The 18,939-nt window shown below is 43.4% G+C and overlaps 1 protein-coding gene across 2 annotated transcripts in view; it reads right to left on the minus strand.

Annotated features, from left to right (window-relative positions):
- MIOS (meiosis regulator for oocyte development) overlaps window positions 1-18,939 on the minus strand; it is a 771,408-nt gene that overhangs the window by 615,846 nt on the left and 136,623 nt on the right. For both annotated transcript variants that reach the window (XM_069648526.1, XM_069648527.1), the window contains exon 2: window positions 13,331-14,684. In XM_069648526.1, the coding sequence (XP_069504627.1) occupies window positions 13,331-14,633 (1,303 nt within the window). In that variant the 5' untranslated portion in view covers window positions 14,634-14,684. The remainder of the gene's footprint in view (window positions 1-13,330; window positions 14,685-18,939) is intronic.

Raw genomic sequence — 18,939 nt, forward strand, 5'->3', positions numbered from 1 at the left:
TCTGGCTTGCACATCTGGTGCAAACCCCGACTTCCTCAACCACGCAAATCTGCGTAGCGCAATGCTTGCAGCCATGGATCTGCAGATACTATCAGCAGTATCCAGTCCAGACTGGAGACATTCCCCCATTGCCTTCTTCCCGTCTTTGACTATATTCAGAAAGCCTTCCCTTTCCTCGCCTTCCGGAATATGATCAGCCGCCGCCGAAATACAGTCCCACGGGGTATGGGTAAATCTGGCCAGGGTACAGGTGACATTTGTCGATTTAAGGGTCATACTGCCTGACGTGAAAACTTTACGTGCCCAGGCATCAACTTTTTTATCCTCTCTATCTGGAGGGATAGTGGGATATGCAGTTTGCTTTGATGTGGATGCTGCCTGAATGACTAGACTTTCTGGAGTCGGATGCTTGTTTAAGTATTCGGGATCCGTACCAGCTGGTTTGTATTTCTTGGGAAAATTACTATCTGCAGCAGCAATGCTCTCAGGCATTTCCCAGTTTTTCTCCACCGTCCTCTGAAGAGCCCTGTGAAAGGAGAGAACTGGATCTTTTTGAGGACCTCTGACAATTTTATCCGTCATGTCATCCTGTTCAAAAACAAGTGAAGTGTTACCCCCAACCCATATACTCAATTACTCTGGTCATAAGACTCCTGTACCCAGCGTCTGCATGCTCTGCAGGATCAGGTCTGTTTAATTCTGGCGAGGTGTCAATTCCACTGGCAGAATGTAGAGTGTCACTGCGGTCTCTCATTTTCGATTCTTGATCAATGCCATATGAAACTCCAAAAGGATTAACTTGGTCTTCCTCTGAACCAGATTCCTCATAAATTGAGGACATGGACTTAAAAAAGTCTGATCTGGGCAATGGAGTGAATCTTCTTTCTTCCTCTACCATACGCGTCGAAGGAATAGATAAATCCTTCGAAGTTGTCGAAGGAATCTTCGATGACTTCGAAGATGACTTCGACACGGGCGTCGAGGATGTTTTTGGTTTCGACACCGAAACCGTCGACACCGTCGATGAAATCGTAGAAGCCTTCGACGACTTATGTTTTTTATGTGGCACCGGAGAGGTGCTCGAGTTTTTCGAGTATCCTCAACACTACTGTTTTTTACCATGGTAGTCTTGGATTTACCTTTGTCGTCCAATGGAGCGACTTTAGGGGTATGGCTTTTCCGAGGTTCATTCGAGGGGGTCGGGCCGTATTCTCGGATACCTCCATCATCTTTTTATGAAATTCTTCCCATTTTTTGAGAGAATCCGATTTTTTCGGACATCGAATTTCTTCGGTCGACTCTGAAGATGATGGAGATCTACGTCTCCTCTTCATTTTTTTGGACGAGGAAGAAGAGTGCCTCGATCTAATCCTAGATCTCTTGGAGTGCCTATGGTGATCCGATTCCTTCGAATCAGTCGCTTTATGTTTTTTGGACGTAGCCTTCTTAGAGGCTTCTCTCCCCACCGACAGTTTACCTCTCCTCTCACGAAGAGCTTTCTCGGTCATGGATTGGCAGGAACCACAGTTGTTGGTCTGGTGACTGGAGCCGAGACACCAGAGACAAACCCGGTGAGGATCCGTGATCGACATTTTTGATCCACAGTCTACGCACTTCTTGAACCCAGTCTTGGGTGTCGAAGGATTTGAAGATGACGACATTTTCTTCACAGAAAATCTCAAGGGCGCCGTTCTCGATAGTGAAGCGATCGGAAAAACGGAACTGAAGCTACGGGCGCGGCTTGAGCCATTTATACCATCGTTGATGTCGACAGAGTACAGAGTCCGTCGAGGGACAACCGACACCACGACCTCGAGCACAGCGCCCTCTGCCGAGAGAATTTTTTTTTTCCGAAGCAGCAAAGCTGGAGATAACAAATGATCATAAGATAAGGAATACGTGGGAGGACACAATCCATTCGAAAAAGCCGCTACTGCAAGTCTCCAGTGAGAACAAGCAAGCTACAGACAAAAAAATAAGTACCCCTTTATTCAAGACAGTACCTAAGGTTGGAAGAAGATGATCCAGCTAGCTTCTGTTCTGGTTGCAGTCTTGCAGATCCTCGGTTCCTGGGCCTCAGTAGGGGGGATAAGAGAGAGGACGTCTGGAGGACTCCTGCACTGCAGTTCAAAGGTCATCAGCGGCTCCGGGATCTTTCCAAATCAGCAGCACTTCACGGTTTCAGCTACCGGTCAATAGCACCACCGTGGTTCTTGGACACTTCAAGGGCTACCCTTGCTTCTGGGGTCCAGCACTCTGTTGAGGTGGCTCAAACTTGGGTCGTCCTGCTTCGGGAGGGTCCTCAGAGCTCGGGTCTGGCTTAAAGACGATGCACTCGTTTCTGGTTTCCTGACCCCTGGCACTCGATTCCAGCAGCAGAAAGGAAGTACAGCCAGCAGGGAGAGGGGTTCCAGAAAAGTTCATCTTGGGGTCAGTTGGTCCCACCAAGCAAAGGGAAGAAGTTGTCTGTTCCTGGCTTCTCTAGTAGATACAAACTTGGAGCTTCAGAACTGCAGCAGGGCTTCAAAGGGCAGTTGAACTGTCCCGGAGGGTACAGCAAGCTTCTCTTCCAGTTTCTTTCATCAGTTATTTCTTCCAGTGGTCGACTGATTCTGTTCAAAAGACCTTGCCTTTTATGCAGGTTTCTCCCATTCATGCACAGCCTCGCTGTCACTCATACAGCAGGGTGGCTGCCCTACAAGGACAGCCAGCCAGCCAATCAGCACTGGGTGCACTCGGGTAACCAAGGAGACAAAGGACAGGGAGTTTCGGGCACCTCCCTCACTTCCTGCCCTACCAGACACTAGAGCCAGAGGCGGGTTTCAGCACTGAAGCCCGCCAAAGACAAAACAAACAAAACGGTTAACCCTGGTTTGGCGCACCGAGTAAAACCCAAGAAAGACGTCACAAGCAAGAATTGGTGAAAAAAGAAGACCGGGCCATTGTGACAAAATGGGCACCCTTGGGTGCAATACTGCAGCTGAGGATTCAGCCTTCAGTAAAAACACACAATGGAAGGAATATAAAACCACTGCCACCAGCCATTAATTGTTGTGAGGGTAAAATAAAAAATGTTAGATGAGGAAGTAGGAAAAACAGCTATTAGGTAACCCCCCGGTACTTCAACATACGATGGGGTGTACTGGACCTACATAGGAAAAACAGGTAAGTAAAGTCAATTTCACTTTACTACTCTTGGGAACAGAAGCTCACCCAAGAGAAGATGTTTAAACCTTATGAGAAATCCAAAGGACTTCCCTGTGACACTGCACTGAAGGTGCTGTGTGTCACAATACAAAAGGTGATGCCTATGGAGTTTGTCAGAATCCAACAACAAAGAAACCACAGTCCAAATTAGATCAAAAATACATGAGAGAGTGAGAAAAAGGTCTTACTCATTCCAGGATAGAAATCAAAAAGTCCTAAAGTCCAACAAAAGAGCTGGGTTCTCTAAGGTTGAAGGGAATTAGCACAGAAAGAAGAATTCTCCCTAACACTCACTTTATATTTCCATATCCAGCTTCTTCTGCTTCAGAGGTTTTTTCCAGCAGAGGGCGCTGCACGCCGATGTCGGTCAACTCGATATGCACAACAGTTCCCTGGAGTGGCAAGGCAGCCCCTCTGCTGGATGGCGAAATATGGCTAAAAAGTGACCGAGCCACCCGCCAGAGGCTCCCAGGAAGCCCCTGGCACGTTCGCCCTTGAGCGCGCGACTGTAACAAGTTGACGCTCAAAGTTTCCATTCTTGAGTTGGAACTGAGCCGCTGGTCCACGGCTGATCCCAGAAGCAGTTCCCGACTTTCTTAGCCTTGAACTGATGCTGCCCTCCCTCCTAGAAAATCCCCTGACTCTCCCCCCCCCCCCCCCCCCCCCAGGTTTTGATTCCTCTCTTGAGGTCATGTTTTGAATTTGTTTACCTGTTCCACATTGCATTATGACTGGAATAATGTATACAGCAATTAAATGTCTACAAAATCTGAATAAAATCTGAATAAAAAGTCTTGTTTGCAAAAAAAGCATTATTGCCAAATGTGTAAAAACTGTCCAATATGAAGTAAAACATATGTAGAAGCTACCTTAATTCGAGAAAATACATTCTTTTGTATTAGCTCATAGAACAAGCATTCTTTGCATTACATTTGATGTGCTTTGCCATGTAAAAAAAAATGGGGTAGACTGGTGGGCTCTTACAAATGGATAATCCTGCCCATTGCTATTAGGGTTACTGTTTTCACCTTCTCAATCCGTTTCTAGAGGTCACTTTAGGACTGTTGCAAGAACTCCCTTTGAATTCACAATGTGCAGATGCTATGGCTAATAGTATATACTAACATACACGGACTATATAAAGGTGACGTGAAAGAACAGGGAACCATGTAGGATGAAGTTCAGAAAATTATGTTAATTGAGTACATGTGATGCAATTTAACACATTAAACACTAATAAACTGCAACAGTGATGTGGGTATGAGACCACGTGGAGGTAAAGCAAACATGTGGTTGGAGAAATACATTATTTGGGAATTTATGGAAAAAAAGCTCAAAAGAGGGGAACTGTTGAAGATGACATTTTATTTCTGCTGGAGTTGTGGACGTCCATGAGCTATGAACAGAGCAAAGCCACAGCCATGATACGAGATGATGCGTCATTGACAGCCATGTTAAGGGAGGTGAGGATGCCGACTGATTTTCTCAAATTCCGAAGCCCATCAAACCATGCAAATGTTATGTCAGACTCTGTATAGGTTGCATGTATGCCCACTTCCCAGCTCAGTGACATCGTTGAAGGCAGTCCACACTGCCTGAGAACCGGAACGAGAGTCATGTGGGCACCAGGTGCCAGACCAGGCTTCATTACGTGCAATATAAAAGACCTTGTTTAGAGTAATGGTTATATCGCATGGTTAGAGCGAGCAGAATTGGACAGGTATGGTATGGAATGGTGCTGTAAAGCCATGCCTTCCAAAACTGACTAAATGTGTCACATTAACTTTTCTGTACAAGGCTCATTGTATTCTTGCTGCCTTTTTTGCAATTTCTTATTGAAGTATTTGGTAATGTGCTACAGGTTTCTACAGTACCCAGAGCTCTGTAATGCTAGGTCACAAGAGTACAGAGGCATTTGTGTCTTGATGGGAGCCTTGTGTTCCTGTGGTGCCAGAATGCATTGGCTGGAAATGTTATGTGACACTGGGGAAGTGTAGAATTCTGTTCATGTCTGTTGGGATAGTTATCCTTGCACTTCAAAGTGACTATGACTCGTGTGACAGAACGCGAGGAGAAGGCATCTTAACCCGGAACACTAGGTACGCTAAGGAGTCAGGACAGAACCTTTGGGTCGGTTACAGAACCTATGAGATTGTTAGATAGCTATACTATTCAATACTCACTGCCTTAATGATATATTTAACCTTGAAAGTACGATTGGTAAACATATAATTCGGCAGCACACCTAAGCTAACAAGAGGACCTCCAGAACTTTAGAATGTATATTTTACAGTATTTTCATGTTCTTGCCGGAAAGCACCATATATTTTTAAATGACAGATTCTTTCAAGTATGTACTTATTTTTGTTCTGGTACGGCGGGCTAACAAGCAGAGTTTGAGAACCCTTAATCAGCACACCAGACCATCACTTAACGCAAACTTGCCATTTAGACCGGAACATGATGAATAAACGTTCAGGGCAACCTACTAACAATTTATACCATATCACGTTTTCCTTCTAGTTCCATTTATGACCAGTTTTTGGATCTCCAGTACAGACAGATACTGGACACTACTCAAATTCCTAAGACTGGCTTATTGATGCACCAGGCGTATATTCATCACAAGGTTAATATGACCTAGGACCACACGTAGAACCTTGTTACAATTTATCAACCACAAGCTTTAACTTGTGCAATTTTCACCCAGGGAGCACATCGAGGTGTAACCATCTTGCACCCATTATGACCGACAAATATAGAGATCTATCTACCCTATCAGATGACCACTCTAAACCCAGGATCAGGTATGATTATCCTCTTGTTTCACTCAGCCACTCCCAACTTGATTGAGCACTTGAGAACCACACTAGGCAATAAAAACCCAGATTGATCACTTCAAAACCACATTATAAAATAAGCACTCTTCCCAACCACCCGTTTTTCACAATCTTCAAGACAGCTTCTCACCGATATAGCCAGCCTTATGTTGGCACACAGGTGTAGTGACCGGCTAGCGATACCCCTACCACCAAACTTGGAACACTTCTAAAAATTAATATTCTGTTTGTTTTTTAATCTTTCTCTCCTTTACTTACCCCTTACCCTTTCCCTTCTTTTTCTCTCTTGATTTATCCAATTTACGGGCAAACGTATAACTTCCATGATATTTAATTCACTAATTCACATGTACTAATGGGCAACTGAAGAGCGTTTAGACTTTTGACTATCCATTCTATACTAGCCACAAAAACTGCCTTGAAAAGCCAGAAGGGCAAAACGTCAGACCATGGAGATCGCACAAAAGTCTAAATTAGATGGCCTAATTGGCCGTTCAGGATAGGAAACTAGTCACTGAGCCTACCAACACCACGATTTGTATGATTATTAATGCAAATGATGTTATGTAATATTGAGCTTAACCTGTAAAACAATGTTTGCTTAAATACAAAATTACGTAACCAAAGTATAATATTGACTTGTCTTATTAATGATATATGTGAGAAGCACTTACAATGGGGGTTCTAGTTCTCACGTTTATTAAGGCCTAGGTTGTGGTCTTTCCCTCTGGTGAGCAGCTCTCTGTATTTACTAAAAAGGAACACTCAAGCAAAATAACTCTTAGCGATAAGGCAGCGCCGCCATAACAACTAAACATAACTAAAACGACCACAGTTTTCTCATGACTCATAGGTGGCACTTCATAATCTACCATAAACCATTAGTCAATTGCTCTGTGCGAGTGGCTCCGTTGGTATGCAGATAATGCGTTTTAGCATAGACTGAGAATGTTAGTGCATGGAGTTTAGTGGAGAGCATGGTGGGAAATGCAGAGCATCTATATGGTGTGGACATGGCAATGCCTCGGTCAAGGTCCCCTTGGGCGCCATCTCATTAGTGATGCTCCATTAGGGAGAATTTTCATTTTCTGTGCCAATTTCCTTTAATCTTGGAGACCCTCAGTTCTTTTGCTAGAATCTGAGATCTTTTTGATGTTTAACCTCCTGAGTGAGTGATACTTTTTGCTACTCACTTGTGTGTTTTTCTCTGACTTGGATTTTTAACTGTTTAATGGAATCTGGTAAACTCCAAAGGCATCTGATTTTTGCATAGTGACACACAGCACCCTCTGTACAGTGCCACAGAGAAGTCCCTTGGACTACTCTTAATGATTAAATACATTTTCTTGGGTGAACAACCCTTCCCAAGATTAGTGAGATCCCTTTCATCTTACTTACCTTTTTCCTTTATGGGTATAGCACACACCATCAAACGTGGGTTTGCGGAGGGGTTACATAGTAACTCCTTATCCCACTTCTCATGTAACCTTTTGTTACACCAATTTGAATGGCTGGTGGCAGTGGTTACTTTTTACTACCTTTTGTGCAGGGTACTAGCAGGCTGATTTCTCAGCTGTAGTACAGCACCCATGGATGGCCCCGGTCTTCGTTTTTGCCATTTCTTGTTTGTTAGTTCCTTCTGGGCTTTTAGTCTGTTTAAACTAGTTTTGAGAACTTTGTGTGTTTTGCCTTTGGCGGGATTCAGCCCTAAAGCCCACCCAGGCGCAAGTGTGTCTGGGAAGGCAGGAAGTGAGAGAGGAGCCCGGAACTTCAATGACCTTTGTTTGTAGGCAAGCCTGGCCAAAATCAGTTCCAACCGGGCAGGTGGCCGTCCTAGAGGATGAACCCTCCCACATCCGTGTGATTGACAGCTTTAGAGCTATGAATGAATGGGACATCGCATAAAAGGCAAGGTTTTTGAGACTACAGGCAGAGTCCACCACTGCAACATCGTATCTGATGAAGAGGACGAGCAGAGATGGCAGCAGCACCTTGCAGCTGTGCTGACCCCGTTTTCGTTTCGACTGGGAAGAGCTGTTCAGGACGACTTCCTCCCTTGGGCTAGTGGGACCAACTAGTCTCAAGACCCGGATCATTTTGGCTCATCCCCCAACTTGCTGCGACATTCCTAGGCTGCAGAATCCCAATGCCGGTGACCCCTGACCATTATCGCGTGCATAGTCTTCCTGAATTCGAAACAGGGCAAAACTTTGCGGGCACCTTCAAAGACCTCCCAGAAGCAGGAATTCTTCATCTAGAGTCCCCTCAACAGAGTCCAGGACTGAGGAACTGAGGAAATTCTAACAAGAGCCATTAGTTTCTCTTTGATGCTGAGAAAAAGGCACATGGTCTTGCGCTCCATCTAGTGGGCTCCCCTTGAGCCCCTGCGATTAATTCCTGACTGTTTGATAAACATTTTCTAAGAAAAGCTGTATCAGAACTGGAACTGTCCCATTTATTTTGGCTGTCCTGGTTCCCTAAAGGCTCCTCTTCTGAACCCTATTGGCGTTGGCAGTGCTTGTGCCCTTATTGATTGGGATAAAAGACTGCATACATCCCTCTCAGAGAAACTAACTATTGAACCAATCACAAAATAGTCCATAGGTGACCCTCTTTGAGAGCAAACACGGTTAAATGACCTGCTCTTTGGGAAGGTACCCACTCAAGAGTCCACAGCCACACTTTAACTTGCTGTACCTTTCACAGAAGGTAAATAACCATTTGCATATCAGTCTTTGTCCGGTCCACATGGGCAGTCCAGCACCGAAATGCTATGGCAATTCTCTTCTGAACAAGAGTACAAACAGCAAACCCAGACACATGTTTCAGCCTTGTTGAGCCTCAGTGAGGTGGACCTATGGACTCCCTTTTTTATTTTTTTAACTATTGAACCAGTTGAAAGTGTGTTCTACTTCAACTCTAACTATTTTCCCTCCCCAACCCAATTTTGTAATGGTGAACAATAAGTGATACTACTGACCTTGATTGATGTCACTCCGCATGCCGGGACACGTTTAGCATAGAAAATAATTACTCAACTGCATTATGTTGGGTGTCCTGACCCACGTTTAAGCTATCATGCCACAACATTTGGTGCTGTGGGCTTAGAAAATTCAAGATGGCGGAAAACCCACATGTGCGCCGAAATCCAGGAAAGCTGCGCAGTTTGTGCGCACACCGAAATGGTTGCCTCAATTGCCACCCACCAGTGCGAGAACGAAAGGCCGGGTTGCCATGAGGGAAATGGGTTGCCAAAGGAAAAACAGTAGCGCCGGTTAGCTTCAAAGCGCTTTAAAATCACCATTGGACTACCCGCACAGTAGTCTGAAACCATTGGGAATGGCAATGCTGATTGCCAAATGCAACCTAGAATTGTTGGGAATTCATTTTCTTAAATCCCAAAAATGGGTGCAGTACCAGTACTCACCACTATCCAAAAGCCGGCAGTTTAAAACCACCCTGTGTTTCTCTGAAGGCAGGCTCAAACTGTCTATTTTAAACATTGCAACACATCTAAAAACTCACTGGACACCAGCAGACATTTGGTAGAATGGAGTGTTGTGTGCCTACAAAATCTGGGAAATGAAGAGCCCAAAACAATGCTTATAACAAAACTGCTATGGAGTCAGCAGTTTAAGTTGCACTGGATTTAAAGACACTAAAATCGAAAATGTTTAGATTAAATGAGTGACCTATGTTTGGTGTCACATGCCTTTGTAACTGTTTAAATGCCATAGTTTTAAACTTAGAATCAGCCTTCTAGCTGCATATGTGAAAATGTTTAGTTTTATTTGAATGCAGAAACTGGGGAACAGAAATGACAGCTTAAAGAGATTCCAATTTGCCTGGCAACTACCCCCATCAGGAGTGAAACTTGAGTCACAGCTGTGTTCCCAGGCCTAGCTGCCCTTTTGCTGCTCACACTAAGGATATGCCCTCTATCTGATAATTGAATTACCTGTGCTCTGCAGGAGAGTGAACAATGCAACTCCCTTCACCCAGGCAGAGGGTTTATTGAGAGGATCATAAATGGCTTCCTCTTGAACAATGAGCCTCTCCTGACTCAGGCAAAGGTTTTATTACAGCAGTCGTAAAATGTAGCTTCCTCTTGGCAGAAGCTGGGAGGAGCACTGCCTGTGAGAGCAAGCTGGCTTGGCAGAACTGGATAAACCAGTATTTCTACCTTGTGCTGAGAGGAAACCACACCCCTTTGGAGCCAGAACATAACTTTAAAAAGATGGATCATTCATAGAGCGGACATGTGAAAATTTTTATAAATGATACCATAATTCTTGTGATTTTTCTGCCCACATTTTAAGAGGTTTTTCGACCCGGTGGCGTGTTCAGGGGGGTTTTAGCGGAAAAGTGGATATTACTCTAAATGTATGCATGTTAAAAATCTGAAACTTCATCAGTTAATGTCCATACTCCCTGCGCACATGTATGTAAAGTTGGGTCAATGTCAGAAATTGAAAAATCAGTTAAAAAGTCAATTATGTGCCATTTCTGAATGCAAGCTCTTAGAAACAGCAGATTTGGACAGAGACATGGCTAAATTCAGCCACACCATGTATATGTAATTTCAAGCAACTGTGTAACTGTGAAATATGTCTTTTATTATCAAATATAGAATATGTGCAATCTGACAGAGGAGTGTCCTATCTGCAAGCCATAAAATGACATCCCTCTGACTCACAGTTCATTCCCCAATCAAATGATAAATGGAAGTTTGACCAATTAGAAGCTGAGAGAGAGGTAGGGTCAGTGATGCTAGAACACACCCACATTCTAAACACATAAAAGCAGACAGACAGGACAGATAGGGTTTTTTTCAAATCCATCTGCCGCTGGAAGCTCTGCCGGAAAAATCCATACTTTACCTCCATCAAACCTCCAGAGAGCCAAACTAGAGACTTCAATCTATCCAGAACTAGAGACCCAGACCAGAGAACCAGAGAGAGCTGACCCAGATCACTGTGAAGTGCAGAGACCAGAGGCGAGTTTAAAACCTGACCAGATCCGTGGCGTGGCCCATTTCACTCAAGAATATAGTGTGAGTTCCTAGAAAACTGCGCAGATCCAATCTCTTAGTTAAAATAATATAATTCAATCTATTTAATCTAAGTAGAACTGCCTCCTAACTGTCACCTGTCATTTGTAAAGCTGTCACTTGTCATTTCCTAGTTGCAAGCTGCACTTGTCTTTTTGAATTTCAAAATTTCAAATCTGAAAAACGACCTTCACAAAATCGCTCATATCTCCGCAACCGTTTGTGCTAGAGACTTGCAGTAACTTTCATTTTGAAGCGGAGATCCTAGGCTTTCCTAGGACCCCAAAACGATAGAGATAGTCCTTGTGGTTCCTCTGTAATAGCGCTCGGCGCATCCGCGAATTTTGCCACGATTTGCAAATTTCTTCACGTGTAAAAAGACAGCAGTTTTGCTTTTCCTTGCCAAAAACTTCGTTTACCTGCTAGTTACTACTAAAGCATTGTTAAGGTGATCCTGAATTCATAGAGAGTAGCTATCACTCACCCTGAACCTCTGAAAGGGAATTAAAAGCATTTCCAGCATTTTTCTCATCCATTGCTAGCACATATAAAAGCATTTGGGCCTGTGTTTTCAAAACTCCTATCTGTTTTCTTTAAGCTTGCTGGGGATTGAACTGAATTACATTGAATTGCATTTCTGAGAATTGTGTGTCTTCCTTCCACTTCCTTGCATTGCATAAAAGGGGGGAGGGGATTGCCAGAGAAAAGTGATTACATTGTTTGGTTGAAATCATATTGAGTATTTTCTGTACTGCATTCATTGAATATTGCATCCACCTGAGCTTACATAAAGCATCCTCTACCACATTATACTTTTGTTCCTATTTACCAGTGTGCTACCTTATCCATTTCATGTCAACTCATTAGTGATTATAAGAAGTGTGCTAGTGCCAGATTCTCCGTTGTTGATCTTTATCATATCAGATTAAGTGTGCTATTCAATTATTAATTTATTATAAAGTGTGATATATATATATTTTAAATTATCAAATAAACCTTTTAAACTTGCAAAACAGAACTACTTCTTGGCTCAGTGGGGTCAGGGGGATTCCAGGAGAGGGGTGTTATATAGGGGTAGTCATCCAGAACGCATGAACTGGACATAAAGATATATCAATAAGGGTTTTCATTCAGTATTCTAGACTAGGCGTTAACTTAGCTGTAGTACTGAATTGAATCCTCTTACAATTATAGGTTCTTGTTTAAATGAATTCCATCTTCCAATTAGTGGTATTGTTAGTTACTGCTTGTTTCAAAGAATGCGTAATTTGCCTTGTGTATATATAAATAAATAATTTAATATAACTTTAAGTGTATAAGTGTTTACTTGGAGCCTTGTGTTTACTGATTTCATAGTGCTACTCTACAGCTCACATTACCCCTCCTAAGATCAGCCTGGCTGCTCAGTCACTAACAACTTGTGTAGTACAGGCATAAATTAAGAGCTGGGTCTGCCTAATACCAAGAGATAAGTCTTGTGAAGTCACACACTACAGACACAGACTTTACAAAATCTTACCCAACATGCTATTTGGGTAAGGTACATGTGAGGATATGTTGTGAGGCACCCTGGAGTGGGCTGGTGCCTCTGGAAGTGAATAGTGGGCAGCGTCTGACCCTGGATGAGTGTGGGGAACACTGGGGGAAGTGGAAGTCATAGTGAGCAAGAAAGCAGTGGGTACCAAGTAGACAGTGGGTGAAAAGACTTGCTAAGTGAAGTTCAGAGTAGCTATTAAGAGCCAAGGTGGGATCCATAGGAACAGCTCATCATGCTACGAATTACATTGGGCATCAGAGAGTGCACACAGGGTAGGGCACAATGAATTGGGCTGCAGGTGGCAAAATCACAAAATAATACAGCGCAAAGTCTCAGAGGGGGAACATTGTAGTGGGACATACAGCAGGAGAGAGAGCGAGAGAGAGAGAGAGAGAGAGAGAGAGGGAAAGAGAAAGAGAGAGAGAGGGAGAGGGAGAGGGAGAGGGAGAGGGAGAGGGAGAGGGAGAGGGAGAGAAATCAAAGTTGACATCTTCCGGCACTACATCAGGGCAGGCCACAAGAACATTAGCACTAGCTTCACAAATGTGTGTTTATGAAGCAAAAACAGCAGAAATCAATTGAAAACACAGGTTGAGTTGCTCACTGAAGGTAGGTCACACAGTAGCAGTATATACACCGAACACTAGGAAATGCCACTGCATTAAAAAGAGGTCAATATCAGGTTCAAAAGGATATAATGAAGAGTGTACCAGAGCGACTTCAGCTGAGGGTCTTCATTGCCAGCTAGAAGATGATTTCTCCAGACCTGTTCTGTGTCAAGGCCATACCTGGACAGCGCACGCACCCGCATCTTAGTGGCAATGTCTTTTTCCAAAGAGCTGGCCTTCCCTTCTTCTGTGCACTCATACAAGTGCCTGCCACAGGCCCACATTAAGGAGGTAGTGGGACTCCAGGCCAATGAAATCCTTTCAAAGACAGTGAAGTCCGACATGGACCTGGTAGGTGTGACTACTACCATTCTGTTCTGGCTGGTTGGATGCCAGGCAAAGGAAGCAATGTAGTTTTCACAAGGCTGGACACTTCTTTCAATTATAGTAGGTTCTGTTTCATCTCCAATGGGTGTAGGGGTGTGCTGCATATCATATAGTCGAATAATGTTACTGTCCCTGGTTAAGGTAGCTAGCAGCCCAGTTCTAGTTGGACACCACGCTACTTTTGTTAATGGTTTAGGCTGCTCTGTGAGGGTCAATACAGGTTTTTCAAATTTTCGAAGATCCCATATGGCAACCTGGCCTTCAAAGAAAGAAGCAACACGATCATGGAAGTGTGGGTCCACCGTCACTCCCTGAACGGCTTTTGTATTTACAAACATCTTTTGGCTTGTATTCCTTAGGTCAAATATAGCCAGATTGCGATGCATACCTGCTAAAAGTAGCTTTTGGTCCCGTGGTAGCCAACAAAGCGAGAGACATGCATCATTCTGGCCTAGTTCATACAGGGGCTTTGTAACAACCAACCCAGCTTCAATTTCACCAGCTGCAAGTCTGACTTTCTCCAAAGGAACTGCAACATCTGGTACATATTTGCTGCTGATATCCCAGATCAACACTGAAAAGTCAGCCCTGTGCTTATCAAGGCCTGCTGCAAGCCAATTGCTGTCCAGTGGATTCCATGCTAGGGTATTACACTGTCGTGCATGTTTTGGAACAAACTCTTTTCCAATCAAGTCTTTGCATTTAGAGTTGTGATCTTGGCCAAGACTAGTAAGAACAACTCGGCCATTGGCTTGTCCAACTGCCAAGAGGCACTCCGGATCATACTTTGGGTACCATGCAACACATTTCATGTAAGGGGTGTCGGAATTTATTGCCAATAAAGTAGCTGTTGTTTCTTCAGAAAGTCTCAGGGATCCTGCTTTTAGTTCTGAACTGGAATTGACAGCGGACTCAATATGATATAGGCTCAGCTCAGAATCACAGACAACAAATCTATCCACGTGATGAGGAGCCCAAAGGATATCGGGTTTGGAGCCACTCATTTCCGCAGAGGTCGAGAAACAAAATAATCCTGTGGTTTTCAAGGTAGTCTTCTGTGAAGAAATCAAAAGGAGAATGTAAGATTTCACAAACTATCTGAAAGAATACTTGAGAATGTAATGGGTGATGGAGCATTCCAGCTTTTAAACAAACAGGAAATCACATGGGGTAAAATGTGTTCCATAAACCATAGGTAGGTGTACAAAATAAGTCTAGTCTCTTTTCATTATCAACAAAAAGAATATCTCACACACACACTCTGCGTTTTTTAGTCGTTTCTGTTTTACACTAGTTTTTCCCCAATGTACTTCTTCTCCTGGTATTACAATGTAAATGTCAGTGCAAACGACTAAACAGAGCATCCTCTTAACCATGAAATGCAGAAACAATTTTGCACTACTTCAGCACAAGAACTAGTGTTTTCTTTAACAGTTGGTTACAGATCTGGTTCTGAAATGTTTTCCTTTTTTTTCTTTTTTTTAAGAAATCGCTTGTCCTATATTTTCTCCACATACATGCAGCACACCATTTCTTACTTAGTAAATGTCAATTACCACTAGCTTATGGCGAGTGAAAATTTTGAGGCCCGTTTAAACACACTTGACTAACAAAGATTTCACTCATCTACATAAGCCTAGTAAGCAAGGCTCAAAATGTGCACTTGTCACTAGACATTAGCTAGTGATAATTGACTCTTGGAGAGTAAATATGGAGGAGTGAGGCGGAGCGTGAACTTTTATGCTTGGCTAGTACCCATCAGTAAACATAATATAATATAATTTGTGCAATTTATTAGACATTTCCCAATAGTGACATTTAGACAATTGTTAACTCCGACTCTATTCCAATTTTTAATAACACCATCAATAACTAAATGGGTACTTGCCCCATTTCTGTCTTGCCACTCTACCAATGATCTGTTTTGTATAAGCCCGACAGGCGCGCCACACCATTTCCTGTCTAGGGCAATAACACAGTAGGTTTGCTATTTAAATTGCCACTTGTGTGGCAAAGCTAGCTATTTAAAATTACCCTGTTCAATGAAAGCACAGCTCACCCTGCATTCCTCTCTTACCTTCAAAGCTCTCTTCACCCTCTTTTCTCTGTCCACTGCAAATGTGAAGGAGAGAGAGAGTGCAGCAGTAATCATCTCATTCACTCATGTGCCAAAAGGTCTGTGTGGGAGTGCAAAGCACATTTTAATTTTCTTTTTCAAATAATTGCAAACCAGAAATAAATCGGGATAATAATTTTATTACGCTAACTGTATCCTGTCTGCCAAAGACCAGTATGTGTACGTTATTTTTATCTTTTTTTAAAGGCTTTCAATTCCTTTTCTAAAAACGTAATAGGTTACATAATGCATAATTTCAGTATTACTACACTACATTGTCTCCATGTTTTACAGTGAAGTGTATCTAAATCTCAATGTCAAATAGATTTCATTTTGTTGTGGAAGATGCCCCATATTGACTAGTGGACACTTTTGAAAATGTAAGTGACCATGCGGCCAAATACTTTGATGACAAACCTAGTCCTGTGGCCTGCAGGTTACATACAGCTTGCAACTGGTGCTCAACCCATGAGCTGATCCCATACTCCTTGACATTCTATTTTACCATGTTGCTTTATACCCGCTACTCTGAAAGTGAGATGGCTGCAAACTTCAATATTCTGCATAGTTTACCCAGTTCTCTGCCTGCTATGCCATCCATTCTGCTTAGTCTTATAAATAATGAATACGCAAAGCTAACTTGATATTTACTTAAAATAGTGATCAATAGTTTTATCCAGTCTGTACATCTACAGACCTACTGCAAAACTGTACACTGTAGTTGGCCTCCAGAGCTCATTTTGCTCTATGATTATGATTGCATTATATATTTGCACCTGCAGTAGAGCGAGCTGGCCAAACTGTTTTCAGAGCCTTTTTATCATATCTATTTATTTGTGTGCATTCATGCAACTAACCTTTTTACAGACACTCATCCAGGGCTCTCAAAGTATTTTCTCCCACTTGAATAGTCAAGTTGATTTTAAGACGGGCCAGTACCATTTGCAGGGGATGTTGGAAACTTTTATTTAAAACTTGACTTTGCAGTAAATGTCAAATAAAAGTTTCACTGTGCATGGCTGGCCTCAGGGTGGCAGCAGTGTGCCAAATTAAAGTGGGTTTGTGGTGACATGCACAATTTTACAGAAAGTGCATTAAAATGTGTTGTCATCCATTGCCATGGCTCTAGTGCATGTCTCTTCAGTGGAGTGGGTAAACTATGTTACTCAACTTGAAGGTCTAGTAGAATTTTAAAGACTTTGCAAGGCCCGACTTCTCACTAATGTCTTACTTAAGCGGTACATAAAACTGCTGTATTGTTGCTCATTTTATATCTTGGGTACAAGTATCTTCTGGTGGCATTAAAAACATTAGTACAAAATTGCTAATCAAATGGGTTTGTTTGCTAATCAAGAAAAATGTAATTAGCAAACTCTGCTAATCAATTTTTGAAAGCTAATTTATGCCTTGTAAAAGGGCCTTGTGTCATTCAGATTGTGCGACAATGAGAAGAGCAAGGGGAGGGAGGTGGTTGCGGGGGGTTGCAGGGGGAGTGCCAGAGAGAGGGAAGGGGCAACAGGGAAGCATTGCTCTGAGTAAGTACAGGCAGCACGGCTCTGGGTAAGTGTAAGGAGGCAAGGGACTGTAGAGGTTACAGTTACAGCCCCTAAGTGCACAGTAGGCCCGGAGGCAGTGCAGGGGTGACTGATCATGGAGGAGCCTGGAACCCAGTGAAACTCTGAGGATAGCCAAGCAACCAGTCGGCACAGCAGACGGGTAGGTCAGCAGGGAAGGGAGAGAGAGAAAGAAAAGAAGAGGCAAGCCTTGAGCTGCTGCCGGAACGTAAGGTGGACCGGCTCGAGTTTGATAGGGGCAGGGAGGCGATTCCAGATGGAGGCAACTGCGGAGGAGAGCGATATACCCCCCTCTCTCTGCATGGAGATGTGTCTGACCCTTACAGCGTTGGAGGTAGCTGAGCGAAGGGCTCGAGAAGGAAGGTATTTTGGAAAAGAGTGTTGGATGTAGTGCGGGCTCTGGCCCCAGAAAGCCTTGTGGACAATGCAGAGGGTCTTTAAGAATGCAAAGCAGCCTGGCCTTGCTCTTAGGAAGGGATGGGCTGGTAGCAATGTACGATTAGAGGCAAACACATATGCAAGCACTCTCACGCACACATAATATACTGTAAATATATTTACAATATTAAGTACAATAAAGTGTTGTGTGAGGTTGAAACACTGTCAAATTAGTACAAGGTAAAATGCACAAACACCAAATTATCAATATAAAACAGCGATGGGTTTTAAAGATTCCACTGCCTACAAAACCTAGTCAGAAAGCCAGCCACTGGCAGTGAAGCACTCTACACTTTGGAGGTCTGGAAAGGTGGGAGGAAAAACGGGGAACGCAGAAAGGCAGACTAAAACAATCACCAATTAGGTAATTAAGTGTTTATAGAAAGCTCAGTAATTCGTTAGTGAAGGCCACAGGCACCACCATCTCCCAACTACGAAGATGATTTGTAAAGAAGACCCATGTGGCAGAGGACACAGCAACATGTTAGAAATAAGCTATAATCAAAAAGGACCCAGTAAGTATGTCAGAGCAGCTCAGAGGAGAACCAATAGTTAGGCCAGGAAGCAGGGGACGGTTCCACAACAAAGACAATGGCTGTGGGAGACACAAGACATACCTTGAGGAGCAGAGACTGAGTACCAGGCAGTCACTCATGCTCTAGGTAAGCACAGCAGAGGGCACTTTTAGGCACAACAGATAAGAAGCAGTTTCACCAAGAGCATCAGGAGCTGCATGTGAAGTGCTGTCCAGCAATTCAAGCTATGAGAAGCAAAGGAAGAGCAGAGGTAGGGATTCCACCAGCAGAGTGACGCGGAGGACTAAAGACTGGAGCCATAGGATCCTTAGCAGCAACCCATGTCGTTAGCAGTCTTTAGGAGAGTTCTGCAATGATCTGGGCAACGTAAAGGGTCATGCCTAAATAAGCACATTCACCCAGGGCAGGAGCTTTAATGACATCCAATTCCCAACAGTGCAGCACGCAAATGTTTGGAGGCCAGCCCATCAGGGCTGACCAGAAACACTGTCAAGCACACAGGCACACCCAAACAGAATATTGAGCGGAAACGATGAGGCAACCTCAGCCAGCTCACACAGTTTTAAACCCTAACAAGGATGCCTTTGAGGGGTCAGGGTGAGCTTACAACAGCTAAAATGTCAATTTTGGCAATGCCCTTCAAGAA

The sequence above is a fragment of the Ambystoma mexicanum genome, chromosome 2q (assembly GCF_040938575.1).
Source record: "Ambystoma mexicanum isolate Mex_15411 chromosome 2q, UKY_AmexF1_1, whole genome shotgun sequence".
NCBI classification, from domain to species: Eukaryota; Metazoa; Chordata; class Amphibia; order Caudata; family Ambystomatidae; genus Ambystoma; species Ambystoma mexicanum.